The sequence below is a fragment of the Semicossyphus pulcher genome, unplaced genomic scaffold (assembly GCF_022749685.1).
Source record: "Semicossyphus pulcher isolate SPU_LCO1_2020_fin unplaced genomic scaffold, fSemPul1.0.p SCAF_4, whole genome shotgun sequence".
NCBI classification, from domain to species: Eukaryota; Metazoa; Chordata; class Actinopteri; order Labriformes; family Labridae; genus Semicossyphus; species Semicossyphus pulcher.
In genome coordinates, this window is record NW_027211715.1 from 7,045,070 (window position 1) to 7,069,349 (window position 24,280).

General features: G+C 40.2%; 1 protein-coding gene across 1 annotated transcript; it reads left to right on the forward strand.

Moving 5' to 3' along the window:
• Window positions 1-1,863: 1,863 nt before the first annotated feature.
• podn (podocan) lies at window positions 1,864-22,744 on the forward strand. The gene is made up of 11 exons (XM_069680567.1): window positions 1,864-1,921; window positions 6,631-6,909; window positions 7,030-7,123; window positions 10,312-10,376; window positions 12,580-12,689; window positions 12,779-12,935; window positions 13,058-13,173; window positions 13,413-13,626; window positions 13,755-14,198; window positions 17,528-17,676; window positions 20,343-22,744. The coding sequence occupies exons 2-11, from the start codon at window positions 6,649-6,651 to the stop codon at window positions 20,497-20,499; spliced, it is 1,767 nt and encodes a 588-aa protein (XP_069536668.1). The 5' UTR covers window positions 1,864-1,921; window positions 6,631-6,648; the 3' UTR covers window positions 20,500-22,744.
• Window positions 22,745-24,280: the final 1,536 nt, after the last annotated feature.

The following is a 24,280-nucleotide window of genomic DNA, read 5'->3' on the forward strand; positions in this document are numbered from 1 at the left end:
AAAGTCAGACTAACACAGGCATTGACAAAATACCTAATACGTTTGATTATATTGTGATGCTTTCCTGTGGTAGTATAAAAGAGAAACAAGGCTTTAATGCTCAAACAAGGATTGATGAAATGGTATTTAATTAGAAACAATACATAGGAAATGAGGTACAAAAATAAAAAATAAAACAATGTTTTATCGATGAATAATTTCACTACCCACATTGATGATTAATCCAAAAACTCTCGTTCAGTGAACTGTGCTAAAAGCATCATAATGGCTGCAGATGTCCACACACAGTGTCTATCAGGAGATTGGCTCGTTGAAAAAAGAGGCCTGATCCAGAAACACATGGGACATTAGATCACATCCTGTCGTCCCTTTTTGGCAGTCTATTCTTCCACTTTTTTATTTATTACTGTGATATTTAGGACAACTCATCTCTCTCGTCCATGAATGGAAGTTATATGGGAACATGTTGTTGCTGTTAACAAATCGAAGGAGCATTTTTTTCAGTTCGATAACATCTTTTATCAATAATACCCGGCACTTCAGTGGTATGAGATTCAGTTTACACTGGAGAACAACACTGTTTAAGGCTTCCAAGAAATACCCGCCATACCTATTTGAAGTAATCAGGCTTCTTATTTCAAGTCTATGATTATGATCTTACTTGGACCATGTGGGATTGGCAAGTTTTTTTCAAGGGGGAAATTTACCAAACTTTACCACATTAGGTTATAACAACACGTAACAATAAAACTGCGCAGACCTGCTACGTTGAGGGAAAAAAAAAAATTCTTGGGATCAAATATGAAAAAAAGGAAAGAATTTGTGTTTTTGGCTCCTGTTCAGGTTGGAGCTGTTTCTCTTACTCACTCCCTTCCTTTTCACTCTCGCCTGTTCCCCTTCCTTTCTTAACTTTCCCTGTCCCACTCCCACTCTCTCTCACATCTGGAGGGTAGCTGGAGTGGCTGTGTGACTCCTCGCCTGCTATGGGACAGTGTGTGTTTGGACTAGACGTCAGACTTCAGTGCGTTTCGGCAAACGTTTGTCGGAGGGGGTAAAGTAAGAAATCAGAATGTTGCTTTTGCAGACTGCATGTTTTATGGCTGGCTGTTGTGTTTGATGGAAATGTGAGCTTAAAGTGTCACCATCATTCATCCATGCATGACAACTCTGGCATGTGTATTGCAGACAACCCAGACTACTTAACAGTGCAGTAAAGCCACTTGATGAGCTCTGATCAGCTGAGAGAGAGCCTGAAAACAGGATGATGACTCTTAAAGTGCTCAACAACTCTGCTAATAAAGATGATTCCCTCCTCAAGCCTTTAAATCATAGCATAACACGAGAGTGCTGTTGACTTTGTGGAGGCTTTACTCTCCTCTGTGACCCCGGGATTAAATCATGTTTTGTAATTGTCAACAGGGTCGACATTGTCCAATGAGTGCTGGAAATTGCACAGGCTTTTATTTTCCGTTTGCTGTGTGCGTGTGTGCGTGCTGCTATGTGGTTTGTCTGAGTGCACTTGTGTGTGTTTGCTAAAGAGTCTGTTGTTGTTGTTGTGGTTTGACCATCAGGATAGACTCTTCTGATGGATGGCTCTCACTTTGCTCTTTTGGAGTATGTCTATCAACCTTGGCAGAGAGAGCTACAGCTTTTTTTGTGACGTTACCTGACATAAACCCCTATGTTCACAGTGCTTTTCAGATTATTGTAAAATACTCAATTTAAATTATCTTATTTAATCTACACCTAAAGATTTGTCTTTCTTAAAATAAGTGAAAATAAGTAAATGTCATGCAAAGATACTGTACTGTCATGGCTGATGCGTGTGTTTTTCTTCAGCCCTTGCAGTTGGTGAGACCTGAATCTTCAGACACAGCAGAGAGAGGAGGCAGAGAGCCAGCTGTCTTTCATTGTTAGCCTGGTGTGTAAACACTTCAAACTCTCCATCAGTTTAAGACGCAGAACATTGAACGTTTTTCTATCCACCTGCTAGAAATGGCCCTGGAAGGATTGATTAGTGTCTGTGGATTGAAAAGATTAAGAATTGAAATAATGCAGTACACTGTCTTACTGCTGTAAGAATATACATGTTTGTTTTGCTTGCTTTAAAAGACCACTCAGAGATTTAGTTTCCATAATGTTGGGGCGCCTAAGAGATATATTTTTAAAAGGTCACAATTGGAGTCAGCTGAGGCAAAATCTCCTGAATTTGTGGCTCTAGTGTGGGTTAAGCTCCAATAACCCTTGATCCTAGACTGTCCATTATGCCATTGGAAAGTGTCAATACATACTCCAGTTTGTAACAAAGACTTGTGTTATGTATAGTTTATGAAGATTTAAAGCAAAGCCCAGTCCAATATGACTCAAATGATGTCATCTAAACAAAGTGTGCAAGCAAACTGATAAATCGGTGGAATGGATCCATAAATTGCACAGAATTGATAAACTATACCTGCAAAACCATATTTGAAGGGTCTCTCATATAGGATTTAGGCATTGGATAGAAAAGATTTCTGATATGGGTCTCTGACCTGCTAAATAACAAGAGCCACCCTGGTGGTTCTGTGAGGCCGTGCTTACGCTGCAGTCATGTGATGCTGGAATAATCGGAAAAGTTTGATCCAGACTGGGAACATTCCTGTGAATGTCCCAAATATTCCAACAGCAATGCAGAAAGTCAGAGGAAATTTTGATGATTCACAACTTGCTTAGCTCACATACTTGAGGTCAAATTTGTGCCGAAGCATGGCAGACAAAGGAAATGTTGGTTTATTGGTAAGAAACATTTTATTTATCAACACTGCATATCAGGTTTATGCTCACTAATTTGTAAAACAGTAATAGGTTGTAACTCTTCAACCTGTGAATAATCTTCACCTGCTGTAGATAACCTATATTAATAAACAATAAGTTGGAGGAACAACTTCCAAACTTCGGAAATTGAACCATCTAATAATCTGTGGATGCAGGGCTCTTTAAGCACAATGCTAATGTTAGCATGTTAACATGCTCACAGTGACAATTTTGATGTTGATGATAAGAAGATCCAATGCTCAGCATGGTTCCCATTTTGGTTTAAGTTTTTAGAATGCTTATTTGCTAATGAGCATTAATCACAAATACAGCTGATACTGTTGAGAATGTCCTGAGTGTTGCAGGTATTTCGTTATAAAGTTAAATATTAGAATCAAATCAACCTAATGATGGCATAAGAGGCAAAGTCAGAGGATTACCAGTTACAATGAATCTTGAGGGGTTCATGAATGTCTGTAACAAATTTCATGGCAATCCGTCCTAAAGTTGTTGGGAACGTCCCTGCAAAACCACAAATGTGAGAACAAAAAGTAATGTATAATTATCTTGCTTATTCCTAAGAATATCCAATGCCTTCTCATCCGCAGCCATATACAAACACTTTGTCATGGCCACCCTCTGCCGACTCAAACTGACGTTACATCTGTTAAGGGTCTGTTTAAAGGTACCCTTTAGCATATTTTAAAGGCCTGCTGTCTTCCTTTCTGACCCATCTATTACAGCCGACTGCCACTCCAAGAAGACTATATAGGTCTTTCAACTATGTCACCTTATTTTCCACATGCTTGACTACTGTGAATACTGCTGTGGTTGGTCCTAATTGGCTAACAATTACTTGGGTTATATATGATTAAAGTATAGTTATAAGTACAAACAGCGGTTAAGAACAGACTGCACAATAGAAGAAACCCAAGTAGAACTAATAACATTAACTCTGTTATATTGAAGTTTCCCTGTAAGCCATGAAAGTGATACAGTGAGCCACCAAGCAAAATACCAGGACTCTTAAACTGAACCAGCTCTATTGAATCATAACATCAGACACTCTGAGCTATGTATGAATTAAACACTGTTAAAATCCTACTTTATTGTTTGGGCCAAATTTCTTTAGTACCTGCTTTTCTGACTATTTTTCTCCCACTTTGCTTATACTATAATCAAATATTGCATTAGCATTTATGAATTATTATCCCCTGCCAAGTCTCGGATCCCATCGGCTATAGTCTGAGACGATATAGCCTCTGGGAACGCCGGTGAACATGCCGGGCAGTAAGTGCTAAACGACTTCCAGTCAAGACTTCCTTTTCCGCATGCTGCATTGATACAGAAAGAGAAACCGTTTTCTTGTTATTTACTTGTTATTAACAGGTCTTACCTTTGCCAAAATTTCAACATCATGATGCAGATTTGAACTTTTAAAATGCTCGTTTGTTGAACAGAGGTCGGATCAATCTGATGCATTCGAGGAAGTCGGGAAATCTGAACGGCTTTCGTGGCACAGTGTCAAGGAAATTAATCTGAAGTTAATTGATAGCTGAACTTACATGCAGATGACGCTAAATCGTTGTCAGATCACACTGATGGGAGCCGGGATGGCATTACGGCGGATTACGTTCTGCCTGATTTTGCTCTCCACACAGACTGTTGTTCTTGCATACGTTGCAGTCTGCTGATACGTGATTGGTCAATATTACTTGGACTACAAGCGTAGTTCAAATGGAAACCAGAACACTTGCCTTCCCAGAAATCCACGTTCCTGCATACAGATTCTACTCTGTAGACTATTCTACTATGTAGAATCTGTAAATAGAGATTATCCCCTGCCTTAATGCTGAATGCCAGACGCACATTCTGAAAACTAAATTTGTCCCTGAACTCAAATTCATAGATTTCTATTTGCCGATACTTTTCTAACATTTCATCCTTTGTGGGCTTTTTTTTTTCTGTGACTCATAAATTGATTTTGACATGTATAATGGGTGCAGTGCCTCTTTAAAGTAACCTTATATAACGTTTTTGCTTTGAAGCAGGGTTGGTTTTCTCACTGTCCAGTCTGTCAATTGGGATCAGTCAGCCTCCCGCCAAAACACTTAGGCCTACCTTTTATCACGGGGAGCTGTCTACTCTGAAACTGTATCCAGTTTAGGCTGACTAACTACTGTGCTTAAAACCAACAGGTGGTGAACACAGGGATAATACAATATATGAACGATATGTTCAGCTCAGTTTGAAACAATGTCTTTCTGCTTTTTACGAAATGTTCTTGGTTTTTGACCTGCCGCTTACGTGTTCAACCTCAGCTGTGACCTAAATTGCACTTTAAAATGTCACCAGTGAGTGGGAAGGAAACTGGATTTTTTTTTTTTAAAGATGTAAGTGTTGACAAGCTGACCTGGTTTAACCCCTAAGGAATGTTTACCCCTGCTTAACGATATCAATCTTGATATCAAGGTAATCAAGGGACTACATTTGAGCTCGCAGCTTTTCCACTTCAGTGGGATGTACCACTAAGGAACAAACACTTTCGCATTCTCACAAAATTGTGGTTTGAACCATTTGATACAGTTTTCAGTCTCCTAAATGAGAATCTGGGTTAGATTAAAATACCTTAACAACTATGAGGAAGATTGCTGAGAAATTGGGTCCAGAGATTCATGATTCCCAGAGGAGAAATCATTTATACTTGTCACCATAACATTTTTATCTAGCGCCAAAATCCGGTCAAAATTTCAACTTTGCCAATAAAGTTTTTGGACGTCAAAACTCCTGACATTCAAATCTGCCTCAACTTTGCTAAGAGCTATTATTAACATGCATACATTATACATACATTATATTTGGTGGAGGCTGTGAGGGGGCCGGAGCTGATCACAGTTGATGTTGGGCGAGAGACGGGGTGCACCCTGGACAACAGGCAATTTTAGAGTCAACAGTTACCCTAACGAGCATGTCTTTGAACTGTGGGAGGAAGCCAGAGTACCCAGAGGGAACCTACGCATGCACAGGGAGAACATGTAAACTCCACACAGAAAGGCCATCCGAATCGGGATTTCAAACCAGGAACCTTCCAGTTGTGAGGTGACAGCGTTAACCACTGCACCACCATGCAGGCCTAAAATCATTATATAAAATAATTTTGTGTCAGTTCTGTAATGCATAGGTATGGTAAAACGCAGCTTTTTCTTTCTATTTTGTTTGCGAACTCAAAATTAATATTATATTTCCTCCAAACTGTAAATTCCCTCTAATATCTCTCTTGCACTGTTTTATCTGCCACTGTTCTGTAAAGCACTTTGGTCAGCTTACGTTGTTTTAAATGTGCTATATAAATAAATTTGACTTGACTTGACTTATACTAAGACAATAATTACCAACATGGATTGAATTAGGAAATCTGAATGTGGTGTATCCCTTGTAAACTTCCGTCTAAAAACACACGGCATGTTTGTGAAACAAAATAATTATTTCCTCGTTGTCCCTGAGGACTGCAAAAAGTTTAAATAACTTTAACCACAAAGCTGCTTAGCATTGTTAAAATGAGCTGTTTAAGCATCTGCAGCTCGTCGTTTTGGTTTGACGGACATCTTTTCTTTTGGTTCTCAAACCTTATTTGAATGTTAATCAATGGTGCATTGACTTAAATAACCTGCATAATTATTACATACACTAAATAAAGACATTCCCAAAGTATTGAAAAAGCTACTACTGCTTAATTTGCCAAAAAGCAGCAGATTGTAGCTGTTAATAGGACTTCTCTCTAGGAAGAAAATATTCCGTGACCTGGTCTGTTTAACTTTTACTGTCTTCGTGCAACAGGAGAGCTCAGTAGTGGACATGGCCTTTCCCAAGCATTCCATCCTGCAGGCCCTGAGTGTGCTGCTCTTGGCCGGGGTGTTGGTACGTTGCCAGGCCCCTCTCGAACCAGAGGAAGAGGAGGAGGAAGACACTAGCGTAACAAGAGTTACGAAATCTGAAGCGCTTGAATGTCCGATGGAGTGCAGCTGTACGACAGAGGGGGCAGTGGACTGCGCAGGAGTCGACCTCACAGAGTTCCCCCCCGAGCTGTCTGAGAAAACACGGCAGCTCTCTCTACAGGTCTTTCACACAAATCAAAACACACATATAAGCATGACAACACATCCATGTTGTGTAATTCTGCTCTAAAAGGCTCCTCTACCATTGTATTGACTATCTGTGTTTCATCCCTGATGCCAGAACAACAAAATCGAGGAGATAACAGTGGAGCACATTTCCCATCTGCATCAGCTTGAGACTCTCAACCTTCAGAACAACTGGCTCACCACAGACGGTAAACACTGTAAAAATTGTTTAAACATGTACCAGGATGTTGTGGTCATGTCGACTTGCTCTGTCTGCCTTTAGCTGCCAAATTGCTGCATTTTTTGTTAAGATAAGCAGTTATTCTGCTGTTGGATGTTTTTGAAAGAGGAGCTGTTGTTTGGTCTAAGTCAATATTGACCTTTACTTATTTTTATATGAGCAAAATCTTTTGAAATATATCCAACTCCTGGCAGAGAAAATGCAGTTTGGTTTGCTTACTTCCAACAGCTGACCAATTCAACATCTCCTTTTACACCAGCCTTTGCTTCCAGCCAACAATGGCATCCAGAAAATGGAGGGAAGTTGATGGCAGCATCAGAATCAATGTCATAAGAGGGGAGCATTTTAAAAGTGTTGTGATACTCTGGATCAAGATCTGCAAAGTGATCTGCCCCACTTTTGAGTCTGCCATTCACAACGGCTTCAATAAAAGAAATCAGACATCAAATCTCTTGCTAACAGCTGTTTGTTGCTACAGGCTAAGCCTTTGTTGTTTCTGCTGGAGGCTGAGGCTGAGTGCCAGTTGGTTATTATCATTCTGGTGCTGATAAGATGAGCAGATCGCTTGGTGGATTTTTGCCGTCCTGACCAGCTGTGGCCACTACTGGCTGGTGTTTGTGTTGCTCGTTCTCTAAATGCAGCTTCCCAAATCATTGGGGATTAAGCATCTTGTTGTAATAGTACCACTAATTGACCAATTAAAGAAACAATGCTAAATTGGAAATGCTTTTCTGCTCCATATGGTGGGACTATTTACTTGCTACAGTTTATAATTAAAAAATCCAGAGTGTGCCATTTACATGCTGCAGTATAACTGACTGTTGATCAGCTAAAACCTCTTCTTAAACCTCCTTTTCCAATCTGGGTTGGACCTAATTTTCAACCTAAAAACTATTGGGTCATGTTACTAACTAATTTAATCTCTGATTGGTGCCCCAGTGGTTTTTATACCCAACAGTATTTGGTAAAGTTAACCCAGTATTGGTCAGTTCTGTATTGACCCACTACTTGGTATCACGATTGAACCAAATTGGCTTCAAATTGACCGAGTAATGTGTGTGGGTGAACTTCTGGACCTGTAATGTACGCCCACACAGTGTTCAGGTCAATGCTTTTGGATTGGGTTAGAAAATCTTTATTGTCCCAAAGGGGCAATTTGGTTTGCAACAGTAGCACACACAAACAACCCACATCATAAAAGACATATAGTATAATACATACTCCCATGGATGTCATTATGACAGACACAAAACCACAGTCCTTGTTATATGTGCAATGGCAACAGTGCCTACAGCTTGTTTAAGAACCCAACTGCTGATGGAATAAATTACCTAAGATATCTGCTGGATTAGTCCTCCGAGTGTAAGTGAAGAAAAGAACAGATGCTGTCAGTGTTAGCGTCAAAGGTCAGTTTGTCATCAAGGGTGGTACCACAGTGTCTATACTGGCTCAATGGGCCTCATTCACAAACAGTGTGTACGCACAAATCTGTGCTTAAACCATGTGTACAAATGTTTTATGCACACATCTGGGAGTCATCAATATGTTCTTAGTTGTTCAGTTGGTTCGTACTCTGCGAAAAAAATGTAGAACTTCCTGAGACCATGCGTACACACAAATGATGAAGGACCGGCTTTCTCAGAAAATGTAAACACACCCTTATAACTTAATGCACGGCATATTCAAACTATTCATCTAAAAAAATCCTTTAATAGACAACATTTAAAACCATGAATTTACTAATGCATTGACCAAATTAAATTATTAATTCTAATTAATTAATTCTTGCAATGAGCCTTGCTATTTTCATTTGAATAAAATGTTGGAATTTTTTTTTGATTGACTTGCACTCGTTAATTACAAAACACTTTAAATTATAAACTGAATTACCTTTAGGAGACGGTTCTTGTCTAATATCATCACTTTCACCGTCAGTGCGGGGACAAATTCCAGATATGAATGATTAAATTATTGCAGCCAGTCTCTCATCCTGCGCTGTCAGATCAGGTGCTCCTTGTCCTCCGCCGTTTCCTTCATTTTTTTTCTGCTCAGCGATTCTTTTTTTAACGTCCACCTTGATGTTGAGACACTTTTTTTTTTACCTTAGCCACGTTCTGAACCTCAGGACACACAGCATTTTCAGCCTCAGTTATTGAAGCCCAAGCTTAATTTTTTTTCAACATCGTGACTCCTGAGGAAACGCTTAGAAAAAGTGTGTTTTTCATTGCTTCCAATTGCCTCAATTTCCACTGTGCTTGTTTTTTTTCACTTTAGGGCCATCTCTTGCAACTTATTCCTCTTTTAATACGTCTTCACCTCACTGTTCTCTTCCTGATGGGAGGATGTCCTTGTAAAGAGAAATGGGGGCGTGGTAGTATGCAGAGTGCAGATCGTGGGCATGCGCTTGTCGATTTAGAATGATTCTGATTCACTTACATACGCACAGTGGTGGGAACGAAATTAGCCGGTGCGCACGTGTCATGAATCCGACGTAGATTTTGAGTAAGAATATTTATACATATATATATAGTGAATGAGGCCCATTGTCTCTACAGCTGTGCCATTTTGTTTCTTTATTCTTCAAAGTCTTGAGAGGTAGAAGCTAATTTCCATAATCCAATGTCTAAACAAGGCTAGGTCCACTCGAGGTCCACCTCTTAGAATAGATTTTCAGCATATGTAACGAATGAATAATGCAATACTTCTTTTACAAATGAGTGGGTTCACAGCAGTGAATTAATATCAGTGCTTTAGTGAGGCGCACTTGTATAGTGAAACCATTGCTCAGTGTGGACTAAAAGAAATAACTGTAGTCGTTGACAGGAAATCATTAGGCTCTACAGGACAACATTATTTTAACTAGCAAATTAATAGAATATTTCCACCTCTTCAAAAAAATTGTATTGCGGTTTAATGTCTGTAACAGACATTGCAGAGTTGTATCACCTCAGTTTCCACTGGCTAATCCAGACAAAGAAAACGTTTTTTATATGCTAAGCAGTCTGCTAATAAAGAAACAGCTCCCAAAGTTTAAATGCAGTACAGTTTTTATTGAAATATCTGAATAGAACTGCATGTGCACCACCTGTTACTATAGACTGAGGTCTTGATAGTGGTCCACTTGTTTATTGGCTTGTGATGGTTTTCTCTTGACAGGCCTGGAAGATGAAGGTTTCGAGATGCTTGAACAGCTGGCTTATTTGTACTTGGCAAACAACAAGGTGAGTCACACACCAAATGTTTGTATTCAGTTCCGACCTCAAATCTGCTCACATGGTACAATGGCAAGATTATCTGTTTTGTGTCTCACGTATACTTTACTCCATTCTATTGTATTGTGATCCACTGACACAGTGCCAGCTGGCAGAGAGGGGTGGCAGCCTCCTCTCGTACACTCTGTGTGAGCTTATGCTTGTAATCACTTCCAGTATGGCTGTGCCAGCTGGTCAGAGCTAAAATGTTACTGACCCTTTTGGACAGAGAGCGAGAGAGAGAAAAGATGGACGGATTTGTTTGTGCCTTCACTGGGATGAATAGGCAAACGGGTTATGGGAAGAATAGGGGATTTTTAAGTGCTCACTAAGCCTCAAAGACACCCATGCTGCTTTAATCCATAAACCATGTTATAAAGGAGAGAGCTTTAAATGAACATCTAATCTCGCCAGTGCTTCTCTGAGGGCTATATTCTCTGTACAATGGAGTGCTTGCTGTAGGAGGGCAACCTTGCTTTTATTAAGAGGTACACGGCTCCATTGCACCTCTTGAATGGTGCCTGATACTTTTGATAAAACAGACTATATCAAATATTTGAAATGTAAGACAAAAAAGTCTCTCAGAACAAATCATGTGCCCATCGGCCTTCGCAGATATTGGCTTAGGTTTTGGTTGAATTCAGGCAACTTTAAGTTTGGGATCATGCATGATCCCAACACTCCCTGCTCTACCATGCTTTATACATAGAATTCAAGCTAAATACAAGAATACAATGTCAGTATGCATATGTTATAGCCATAACATTAGCATGCTGACATAAATTACAATGTTAACATGCTGAGGTGAACAGGTTTTGGTTTATTCTATGGTATAACATTTAATATTTTGCACCATACAAAATGTCAGCTCTTGATAGTTTTTGTATTGAGCCAATTTGGTCAAAGCATTTTGCAAATGTAAAGTGGTAAGGAGAAGAAGAAGAAGAAGAAGAAGAACTTTATTAATCCTCTGAGGGGAAATTCAATTACTAGAAACATGCTACACACACAGGTCTAAACAGGACTCTATGGACATGCATTGATGGAGAGATGTCAGATTGAGGGGACTGCACATGGGCATGCAACCTGAGCGGTGGGGGATATGGTGCCTTACTCGAGGGCACCTCAACAGTGCCCAGGAAATGACACAGCATCTCTCCAGCTACTAGTCCCAATTCCCATGCTTGGTCCGGACTTGAACCAACCACTCTCCGGGTCCCAAGCCAAATCCCTACAGACTGAGCAACCGTCTACCCAAAGTAAGAAGTAATGCTGCACAGCAAGAAGGTTCTTGGTTTGAGCCTTCCTGCCAACTGGGGTTTTCCAGTACCTGCATGAGTTTTTTTGAGGATACTCCAGTTTTCCCACAGTCCAAAGACATGCAACTCCAACTGTGAAAGTGAGTGTGTAGTGGTCTGTCTCTTATGTCAGCCCTGTGATTGAACAGTGACCTGTAAAGGCTGTGCACACCCTATAGAGCAATATCAGCTCGGATCAGCAACAGCTCCCCAGATTAAGCAGAATAACTACTCAAAGGATATTTTAAAGTTTTACCTGAATGAGTCACTAGATTAAACAACAAGGCATAATCACAGTTATTACAATAAATATCTTAGCCAAATCTAATGGAAATTCAAATACTTATTAACCAGTGATAAAGCAGTGCTGGTGGCACAACGTCAGAGGCATATCAGAGTCAAGTGTACATCGTCAGAGAAGCATCTATAGACAACAGATGTATACAATCTATCTAGTAGACGTGTAGTCATGTATAGTGTGTACTTTGTTCGTTCAGTGAATCATTAACAGTGGCAATCCAAAAAAATTAAGGGGATCAAGCAGTCATAAGGATACATCCTCTGGGGACCATTAGTTTTGGTACCAAATTTTCCAGTAAATCATCCAATTTTGGCGAAGAGAATTCCTTCAGGTTTCCATTGTTAAACAACCTGAAATACTCCCATGTAACATGGCCTTCTCCAAAAGGAGAATGTCAACATTTCTACTTTCACATGTGACTTTGCCTCTGAGAGTTCTCTGAATAATTGCAGGGAAAATGTTTTTTTATTGCTAGAATTTTTCTGGTGAAAACATACAGTTAAACCACATCACTCCTATATCAAAGGACTTTTTGTAACAATGTCCTGTCATTCTTCTTTTCTTGTGCTTGCAGCTCACCTCTGCACCGATAGTCTTGCCACCCTCCTTGGTTAGTGCTGATTTTGCTGCTAACGAGCTTACGAAGATCTTCCCTTATACATTTGGACATAAACCAAAACTCAGGTATGAATGTGTGTGTTTGTGTAAATTTACCACTTGTTCCTGGAATTATATCTATTTACACTTGTCAGTGTCTCTTGATCATGTCCTAGGTCAGTTTATCTCCATAACAACAAGCTGACTGAAGTGGGGCTTCCTGAACATATGTTCAATGCTTCTAACAACCTGGAGATTCTCACCATGTCCAGCAACTTCCTACGAGTTGTCCCAAGTAACCTGCCCTCCAGCCTTTATCGTCTTCATCTGAAGGTCTAGCACCTGTTAAGTTTGCATTCAGTTGTTAGGATAACGCATCTTGTGTCTTTTCGTTGAATGAATGTTTCATGAATATGGTGATTATGATAAAATAAGGATTGCTCCTGTTGTTACAGAGCAACAAGCTGGAGAAAATCCCAGTGGGGGCCTTTGACAACTTGCGAAACCTTAGAGAGCTGTATCTCCAGAACAACCTCCTCAGCAATGAGGGCATGGACAACGAGACTTTCAGGTAGAAAGCAATCATCCCAAACCCCTAGGGTTTAACATATCATACATTTTGATGCCATTCCCCAGTGTCAAAAAGAACGGTCTCTCATGTAATTCCATTTAGGTGTTCTTGAGCGAGTATCAGACAGGGGCATCCGCTCCACAAATACCGTGACTGTGACTTGTTGCAGCATCAGAGAGAAAGCATACAGTGCAGCGCAAGAACTGATTTAACGACTTCCTCTCCTTCTCTCCTGGCAGCCAACTGAGCAGTCTCGAGTGTCTGGACTTGTCAAATAACAACCTGAGCGTCGTCCCCAAGGGTCTGCCTCGCAACCTAGTGCTGCTACACTTGGAGAAGAACTCCATCCGCAGCATCCCAGGAGATGCTCTTACTTCTGTCCGAAACCTTGAGTACCTGCTCCTCCACAATAACAAGCTACGCTCACGTTCCATCCACCCAGCTGCCTTTCAGGTACGTTTCACTGTAATTCCATATTCAATAGTCAAACTGACTGAAGAAAATTATACACTCAGCTGCTTTGCATCTGACATTTTGAACTTGCAAGTTCCTTTTGAATCTTATACTTGCATTATCAATAGGGCTTGAAGAAGCTGCACACTCTCCACATGTACAACAACTTACTGGAGCGGGTTCCGAGGGGCTTGCCCCGGCGAGCCAAGACCCTAATGTTACTCCACAACTCAATCTCCGAAATTGGACGCAATGATCTGTCCCTGCTGTACACCCTGACTGAGCTCAACCTCAGCTACAACAAGCTGACCAGCCCAGTGCTGCACAGAGACGCCTTCAGGAAACTGCGAATACTGGAAACTCTGGATCTGTCAGGAAACAGCCTTCACTCAATGCCCCTGGGTCTTCCTCGCAGCCTGCAGTTGCTGGAAATCAAGAACAACCAGTTGAACTCCATTCCAGACGGTGCGCTGACTGGCATGGAGAAGCTACGAAAACTCATCCTGAGTGACAACAGGCTGAAACTGAATTCAGTCTACCAGGGAGCCTGGATGGAGCTCAGTGCGCTCACAGTGAGTATAGGGAGGAAGAAACAACTAAATCTTTCCCACTGCAGGAACCTTACCTGTAAACTGGTCTGTATCAGAGTGTACAAAATCATTTCAATCCAAATTTGAAATTTTGTACTTTAAGTTACCATAAGCATTTTTGATATTGGATTTAAATTGGACTTGGTGAAGATTGGATATAAATGAAGTTAGTAAGACATTTAATTCCAGGAACTAATCATAAGAATAGTCACATGGCAGCTCTTCGGATGTTTACACCTAGCATTTGCTGTTGAGTTTCGACTGCGGTTGTGTATTTTTACTGGCAGGAGTTTAGAGCAGGCCATCAATCATCTTCTTTTTGGCAGCAGGTATCGGGGTTTATTGCCAAGCAGGTTTACACATATAAGGAATTTGTTTTGGTGATTTTGGTGCAGAACAATTAACACAGAACTAGAATAAAAATAAGTAAACGACTTAAATAGAATAAGATAAAAAAAAATAGGCAAATAGAATAAAAATATAAAAAGCAATACTATAACACAAAATATGTACAACATGTGTAACTTAAAATTGTACAGATGTGCAGGATATCGGTGAGTGCAAAAAGCCTACAGTATAGAATTTAAAAAGTGCAATGCACTGACAATATAAAAGTCCAGTGTGCTTTAATGTCACGCATAGAGTCTGATTTAGAGTCTTAACATTCGCGAGATGCTGAGTGACTGAGGGGCTGGATGAGAGTCCATGTCAAGTGGGGGGGTGGGGTGGGGTCGGGGCCTTGATGAGGCTAGCAGCAGAGCGGAAGAAACTGTTCGTGTGGTGGGAGGTTTTGGTCCTGATGGACCGCAGCCTCTTGCCAGAGGGGAGGGTCTCTAAGAGTCTGTGTCCGGGATGAGAGGGGTTGGCCACAATCTTACCTGCACGCCTCAGGGCCCTGGAGGTGTACAGGTCCTCGAGAGATGGCAGATTGCAGCCAATCACCCTCTCTGCAGAGCGGATGAGAAGTGTAGAAGTGCACCATCATTGTCTTTGGTAGATTGAACCTCTTAGGAAGTACATCCTCTCCTGTCTCTTTTGAATAAAACAAGACAAAACAACACACACCCACACACCGAGGCAGCCATCCGCGGCTCCAGCTTGGATCGACATCGGATCGATGGAGTTTAGTAACGCAATAATACAGCACTAGCTAACGCTACGCTTTGATAACAAACTGGGGAATCATAGCTAACGTTGCATGTGTATGCTAACAGGTAATTATGATATGGATAGCAAGGCATTTTGTAACTCACCATTCAGTCTCCAATTTAAATGAATATTTTTAGATGGCAGGACCTCTACTTCCCGACTTGATTCGGACTCAGACGACTCAACATAATGATTAGGGTTTACCACACTGATTTGTCACATGTGCTGTTGTTATATGGGGGGGCAAGGTAGATAATAATCAGTTTTACTCTTTCAAACCAAATTGCCAGAGGCTTTAAGTGAAGTAAGTGAAGACCAACTTAAAATCCTTGGAACTGCAATTGCCAGCACAAGCCTGTCAGTTGACAAAAACTATCTCCAGCATATTGTAATCCCTTTGCCCGTTTTTCAGTTGCTCGATTGCAATGGGACCATTTTTTGTAAACTAATGTTATTTTTTCCTTTTCTCTTCACTGCAGCGTTTGGGTGTGTATTGTAACCCCATTTCTTCCAGACATTCTTGTTATGATATGATGATACATCTGCTACACCAATTACTACTGAGAACCCTGCCAGAAATCCTTGAAACCTGGAAAGCACATTGTGGTGCCAGTAAGAGATATTTGGCCTCTGTAATAACAGGGTTGGACCTCGAAAAATGTCCAACTATTCAGAACTTTTTATTGTCATGTTTCTAAGTATTAGGAGTTTTGGCACCATGTAGGCCACAGGAGAACAAGGCACATTACGAGGATATGTCAGTATGAATTGGAAGTAAAGCTATTTATACTTAACTATCCATCTTTGGTTTTCTTTCGCATATAGGCAGAAGTTCAGCATGTGCTTCACAAGCAGCAAGTAGCCTATGCATAAGAGATTCACAAGCAGTCGTGTTGATTCAAGAAAAAACACAGGTTTCATTCTCAGCAACACTATAAAAAGCTACCTATAGAATCTACTCAATAAAATTGAGGTAGCAATTTGCACCTTATTTGATAGAGTAAATTTCAACCTATGCTATGAGTGAAGAATACCCAAATTGAACAACTATGATACACTAAAATAAATTAGATAAATTCTACTTAACATTTCTCATTAGATTACACAACTAATTGCTTAATAAAAATGTGTAATAATAACTTGACACAGACAACTTCACGCTCACAATCATGGGGAATCACCGATGAACCCAACCAGCATGTCTTTGGACTGTGGGGGGCAGCCAGGGTACCTGGAGGGAGCCCATGCATGCAGGGGGGGAGCATGCAGGCTCCACACAGGAGGGCCCACCTTGCCCAAGCTGGGGTTTGAACTGGTGACCTTCTAGCTGTGAGGCAACAGCACTAACCACTGCACCACCATGCAGCCCCCTCTTGTTAATTAACTGACTAATATTCAGGAAAGACAGCCAGTGTAACCGCTAAGAGAGGGCTACACATTTAAGTGTCTTGTCATACAGACTACAAATCGTCTGGTATAAACACTTTCATTCATTCTATGATACACAGCAAAATGTTAAACAGGAATCAAGAACAGACGTTGATGCATGCGCACTTTGCAGTACAGGCCCGATATCTTTGGCTAGATTTTATTGTTATTTTGGGTTGCAATCGTTGAAAATTATTTAATGCAGGTGCACTGTATCATTTCAATTAATTCACTTACTAACTTATATACTTTTAATATAATTTACACATAATAATTTGCATGAATTTTATTTACCACCTTAAAAAATCCTTTTTTACAGTGAATAAGCATGTACAGGATGTACTATAATTAGCTTGTATTGGAAACAAATGCTCAATTGAGTTTGTAATAAAGTTTAAGGTTGTACTGCCTGTTTTTCAATAACATGCACTTAGTTTGGTAACAAAAAACTTGAATCGATCTCTGACTCAGACTACGAGGCTGTGGCTGTTTTCTGGTAACAGTATGTACCAGTGAAGACCCATAATGTTTTGTCTCTGAATGTCTATTGAATGTCGCTCCAAGAGCTATTACCCAAACCAAATGGAGGACAGGGGAAGAAAAATCAGAGCTTGAACAATAGTTTAACTTTAAGGTTTGTTCGGTTCCTGCAGTGGAAAATTGATATTTACAATAAGTGTATTTCTGTATAATTCTTCAATGTTCATTATTGATTTTGTATCTTGTAATTGTAGACGCTAGACCTGTCTGGCAACCAGCTGTCGCACATCCCTTCTGACCTGCCCGAGTCTCTGGAGTACATTTACCTGCAGAGTAATCGCATCTCCACGGTTCCTGCTTCAGCATTCGAAGGCACTCCAAACATCAAAGGCATCTTCCTCCGGTAACAAACCCATTCATATTAATTAGGAGACTATAGTTTTATTGACTCATGTTGTTAATTGTCTCGCTTTGTTTTGTTTTCGTCACCATCCGTGATTGATTTCACAAGCTGTTTTACTTAAAGGTAGATGCGCGAAAAGGGAGGTGAAAGTGTCTTTACCTTCCTCAGGGCTTTATTAAATCTGGTGGGTGGCCCCTTACAAAAGTTTCCTTTCCATTTGGATCGATCTCTATTCAGGAAATGATTATGTAATTTTAACTGAAGAATGGCTGTGAGGAAATTATTATCCTTGCTTATACTGCTCTGTGGGTCTCTTAGGGATGACTGCAATCAGGTACAACAGTATTATTTCTGCCTTTATAAAACATATTTTTACGATCAGCTCACAGTGACTCTGGAGACAATAGAGTGCATAAAACTTGCATGTTGAATATATCTGAATAATGTTGGATTCTGCTGACTGTATTAAGAATCTTTATATTTAAGGGAGTTAGATACTTATGTTAACATGCCTATCTGTCTACACAGTAGGCCTGAATGAAGAAACACCAGGAGCTGGTTAGCTTTACTTAGCACAAAGGATCGGTGACTAAACTGTTGGCCTTGCTCTGTATAAAAGGTGTAATTTGCTCCAAATAGAGTAACGCCTAATCTTGCCCCATAGTGCTGTTAATTGGCCGGGTCAAACAGAGTGCTTTCACCCATGAGACACCTGTTCATGTCCAGTGTGAAACAAAAAGTCAATGTTGACTTTGCATTTAGGAAAAGATCATGAAAATAATCTCAAAGAGTTTCATTTAAATAAATGGCTGTTAAGTCACTATCTATCACCGAATGAGGTAACACAATGGTGATTGAGCCTATGGCCCACTGATGAAAGCCTTTGCATTTGCAGTATTACAGACTGGGTGTCTGATGGGTGAAAAAATCACAAGCGGCGCCCAATTAGTGACACGTTTACCATCACCCAGCAGTGGTTGGTCTGCCAGAGAGGGTAGGCGGAGCTAAGCGGCTGCTTTTCCGGTTTCTGCAAGTGTTGCGAGTAAACAGTAATCTACTTTGGCTGAACAAACAAAGAAAAGATCGATGACTACAGATACAACTTCAAAAATAAGTGAAAATCAAAAAAAAAGAAACATACTGGACGCTCAGATGAAGGCAACAGTCTAAAAAGGAAAGCGACCACCAGTGAGGAAAATCAAGAGTTACAACCGGAGCCAACCGTGGACGTCACACATGCAAGACTGTCTGGATATCTGGGAAGTGTGCTCCCGCAATTACCATTTTTCGCCCAACGAAAATGAGATCTTCAAGATTGCAACTTTAAAACAAAAACTTGCGAGGTGCTGGTTTAGCTCAGTTATGAGAACAGACGCTTCATGTACAGAGGCTACAGTCCTCATCGCACTGATCGCAGGTTTTGACTTCCGGTCTGCCAAGCATTTGGTGCATGTCATTCCCCACTCTCCCTTCCCCATTTGTTCTGTCCATCTTCAACTATTCCATATTATGAAGGACACATACACCGGCCTCCTATAATCCTTGCAAAAAGCCATGAAGACAAAGTTTAAGGCCACTAGAACCAGGTAATGACAGCACTGTAGTACTAGCCAGTCAGAGCACAGTAGGAAGAGATATATTGATTCTCTGTTGAACAAAAGTGGGGTTAAAAAAGTTGACCTACCTGCAAATCTAAGGCTCAATAATTTATATGCTATATCTCATTTAATCCACTCACAAACTAATTGTAAAATCCAAACCTATGTGGTTTTAGGTGTTGGGCTATTTGTTGGCCAGGCAATGTGACTTTCAGAGCTAGCCTGCTATTCACAGCGCAAACACGAAAGTGTTATCAATCTTCTTTTGTAAGTCTTACCAAGAAAGTTAAAAAGCACAGCAGAGTACTCTCTCCATCTCCTGTGGCCTTGCCTGTGCATTTCCACTTCGGTTTATTCCACGTAGTGCAGGCTTATACCTACAAGCACTGTAGCTAAAAGCAGGGCTCCGACAGCGAGTAAAAAGGTTTCAGACAAGCATTTTCAAGGCTTTTGTTCTGTTTTTTTTTAGTCTGACCTCGACCTAGCTGCTTTATGTGTCCTGTTTACAGGCCTTGACCCCTTCCAGGCTGTTGATGTCCTCTTCTTGTTATTCATATCAGCTGCTGCAACATTTTCCCCCATGCAGATGGCCTGAACCAATTTAGAGCCGCTGGAGCGCTAGCGGGGAAGTGGAAGGGGGATTTATGTGTGTTGTCATTAGTAATTGCTGTAAAGCATATTGCATGTTGCAGGTTAGTTGTTAAAGTTCATTGGGAACATATGCAAGCATTGTAAATTATAGATGAGAGTAGACTCCAGATGTTTCAGAAGTGAGTAAAGCACCTTTGACTGTGTTTGATGGACTCAAAACATGAGCTTGGGTGCAGTTCAGAGCGGCATACATGCTCTGCAAATGGCTTGCAGATCCCTGAGTGGAGTGAAGCTGTCATATCTTATGTCTGATCCTCCTGACAGATGTGATTTGTAAATGTCACCCGTTGTCTGTTAACCATCGACCCTGCACGTTTGGATTTTTGCTATCAGCCTCTGAAAGCCCGGTCAATTTGATCAACTAAGTCGGGGTTAAAAAACACCTCTCAAACCTGCTTCTCTTCTTTTCCCTTTAAGGTTTAACCGCCTGTCCGTGGACGCTGTGGACGAAAGCTCTTTCGCACACCTGTCCAATCTGCAAGTGTTGGACATCGGAACGGGAAACAGTGACGTCCCTTTTAAAAATGAGGAGATGGATGGTAGGATGATAGAGGAGGAGGAGCAGGAAACATAGGTCCCGCTCAATTAAACTGACATTGGACTGCATTGTGTCATGGACAGTAACGGCTTTCGAAAGGGACTGAACCTGTGAAGAACATTTCCCAGGTGTATTAATGTATTGTGCTGAGTGGCAGAGTCACACGTTTCTGGTGCAGGATACCGGATGAGTATTTTCCATTATGTGGGCTGGTTTGTGTTACATATCTTTATATCTGATATTTTGTCACGCAGCATCTCTAATCTAATTATGATTTTTTTTTGCCGTATTCTAAGAAATCGCAAAATTTCATGTGAATTTTCTAGTATAAATGTTTCAGAAGCACAACCAACACGTTCATGCAGTGAAAAAGAACAGACATCGTTCATACTACTGTCTTCCTCTGTTTTACATTGTTTTTAATGGCTGCCTCGTGTCTCTGGCTGGAGAAAGTGATCTAAGAAGAAATACTGTTGAACAATTTGTGCTTTAAATACAAAGGTAACAATACAAACAGGCTGAATCCTACTGACACCGACAAAGCCCAAGTCATCTCAAATATGCCTAAAATTCATTATCCATTTCTCTGCTGCTTGTTACAAGTAATTGATTAATCCTTTTCAATGCCAAATTTACAAAAGCTCAACACAAACCTGAAATGATATTTTAAATAGCTTTTTCCTTCAGATCAGCAAACCAGAAATATATTAAAATAAAATGATTATAGAGAAAACAAAATAAAGAGTAAAACTCATTTGAGAGGGTTGAAAGTTCCCATGAAATCAAAATAGCTTAATCTATTTTTTTTGTTTTATCAATGCCTTGCGCTGATTAGCACCTTTTCATCAGTCTCTGGCGCAACAATGACAAAACAAAGTCTGTTCTAAGGTCTTAGTCTTAGTGATATATACAGTATATATTTTTTTTTTCATCCCCAGGAAAACCCTTAAAAATGTGTAAATGACTCATCCTGCGGGCTGCACGGTGGTGCAGTGGTTAGCCTCACAGCTAGAAGGTCACTGGTTCAAACCCTCGGCCTTTCTGTGTGGAGTGTGCATATTATCCCTGTGCATGCGTGGGTTCCCTGCAGGGTCTCCGGCTTCCTCCCACAGTCCAAAGACATGCTTGTAAGGTTAATTGATGAGTCTAAAATTGCCCATAGGTGTGAGTGTGAAAGGTTGTCTGTCTCCATGTGTCAGCCCTGTGATTGACTGGCGACCAGTCCAGTGTACCCCGCCTTTCGCCCAATGACAGCTGGGAAAGGCTCCAGCCCCCCCGGGACCCTGAACAGGATAAGCGGTACAGATAATGGATGGACTCATCCTGCAGTCAAATTAAAGCTTCCTTTATTTATTTTTTTGATAGATAGATAGATAGATATACTATATTGATCTTAAACTGGGAAATTGAGGTGTGTGTCCCTTCCGAACATGTAGGAGTCGTCATTGTTTTGGTTTGACCGTCTCACTTTTAGTGCTATTAGCAACTGTATATGCCAATCAATATCTGTGAGTCCCTCCCATGCCACTCGCACGCACATATACTGAATCAAATATTGCTCTGCTAGCTGTTTCATGGGAACTACAGGGTTACGTTAATATGTTTGCACAATTTTTGATATATTTCTGGGTCCACATTTTTGAGCATTAGCCATTTGCTCTATTATTTTTTAACAGTTTCTGGTAGAGTCCAGTTTTGCTGGAGAGAATTAAGTATCAACAGACAATTTGTTTAAAAGAAACCATGCAAATACTTACTGGATGTACTTTATGTTTCATGTACTGTGGATCACAACATTTGATCTAGGGTTCAGTGTTTCCAACAAATCAACCAGGACTGAAATGTTAAGGATCGTAGTTTTACTTGACAAATAATTTATCATAATCAAAATGATCTCATATAACTTTTCTTTTAAATGACTTCAATTGAGAGTACCGTTTAGCACCACATAAATTACAATGTTACAGAGACACAGCCAATAGTGAGGTATTGGAAAAACACCTACAATGTAGATGATTGTGAGTATTATAATCACCTTTATGGTATTCTTTTCCCACCTGCTTCTCAATGAAATATTCCAAACCTACAAAACATATCTGGGGCGTCAATCCTCGCTGCTGTGGCTACTTCAGTCCATTCCTGTTCAATATCTTTATAACATTAGAAATACTCATCCTGTTACAATCACCATATTGTTATGAATACAGTGTCACTTCCACATACAGCAGTGTAGTATTATCACATATACAGTCATTGAACACAGCAATAAATTATTTGAAAAGGCTGAAGAAGATTGTGCGTTTCCTAACACTCACCAGAACATCTGATCAGTATGTCTGAAGTTCTTCCACACACGGTGCTGTCAATGCTCATATCTCATCATCTCATCATCATCTCATCATCATCTCATCATCTACAATAGTCAGAGTCAGCGCTGATAATATGTTCAATATTGGACAGATACTGCAACAAGCCCACACATCTCAGAACACAATCTCTTCCCATGAGACAACTGGTTTGCTAGTTAGAAGCACTGGACAAATACGTGAAAACTTTTATTTGACTGGACTAAATCAAGAATCAAGAAATTGTTCGTCTAAATACAAATGGGGATGTGTATAGGCAAAGACATTTTGAGTTTGTCGGATCAAACAGAGTTTTTTCCAAATCCATTGTCCAATTAAACACAAAGAGCTTTTATTTTACTGAGGCTGGACTTTTACTTTGAAAGACACCAACCTGTTTTCCTACCACACTGTCGTAGCCCAGTGTTATCTTAGGCTGAACATTATGTTGTATTTTCTAGACAAATTGAGGTTTATAAAGTATTTATTCATTAAAGTATTAAAGTCATAACCAATTAACTAAAAATTGCAGTACAGTGTCTGCCAATTGAGTGTCAAAGGGTAAAAGTAGAGTCACTGGCATGTACACCATTTCCTGTTAGCAATTTTACAATGCAATGTCTTGCATTTCATAGTGACAAAAATAACTGCGCTGCAGCCATTAATATATAAATAGTGCTGGATATGGAGTTACCCTTCATATTGCAACAAAAAAAACTCCCATTAATAGCCATTATCACAATTGTTGCACTTTTACAGTTGCACATTGGGCTTATGCGCTCTGGGAGCAATTTTCATGAAATAAGCGGGCACCAGAAAACTATTGAGTATAACATGAAGTGCAGTGAATGTATGAATCGAAGGACATTTTTTTTCCAATATTTCTACTATAAAGCAATCACTTCATGATCAGTACGCACAAGAGGAATTAGAACAGTGACCAATAAGTGCTCCACATACACAGATGTTTGAGTTTGTATTAAGAGAGACCTGAAAAGGTTTGTTTCTAACCTTTAACTGACTGCATTATATTGAAAAAACATATTAACTAATACAGCGGAAAAACTCCAATTCATTTTGAAAATAGGATGGTCAGATCTTGCTTTTTATGGACAAAAAATCTGTTCAACCAACCAACAAGGATCATTCAGTTCATGCTGGATTGCCAGAGGTTGGTGTCATCAGGTTCTCCTGAGGCTGTTCAAATACTGAAATCATACAAATCTCTATTTTGCCCATGTATTAAAGTTAAAACATATACAGTAAAGGAAGGTACAGTTTGTGATCTTCTTCTTTAGTCCTTGCTTCTGCATCGTACCGTCACCCTAGCACCACCAGCTTTGTTAAGGCAAAATTAAACATGAGGGCATTTCACTTCCTGAACCACACAACTGCAGTCCTGCCTTGTCTCGGATATGACACAAATAACTGGTTACTTGCTGTAGTATAAAACATAATTAACACTTGTCTCA

Excerpts from the sequence above, each read along its gene's own strand:
- podn (XM_069680567.1), top strand. The coding sequence starts at position 6,649 with ATGGCCTTTCCCAAGCATTCCATCCTGCAGGCCCTGAGTGTGCTGCTC. Across the intron at positions 12,936-13,057 it reads TTTATCGTCTTCATCTGAAG|AGCAACAAGCTGGAGAAAAT; the intron begins GTCTAGCACCTG and ends CTGTTGTTACAG. Across the intron at positions 17,677-20,342 it reads ATCAAAGGCATCTTCCTCCG|GTTTAACCGCCTGTCCGTGG; the intron begins GTAACAAACCCA and ends TTTCCCTTTAAG.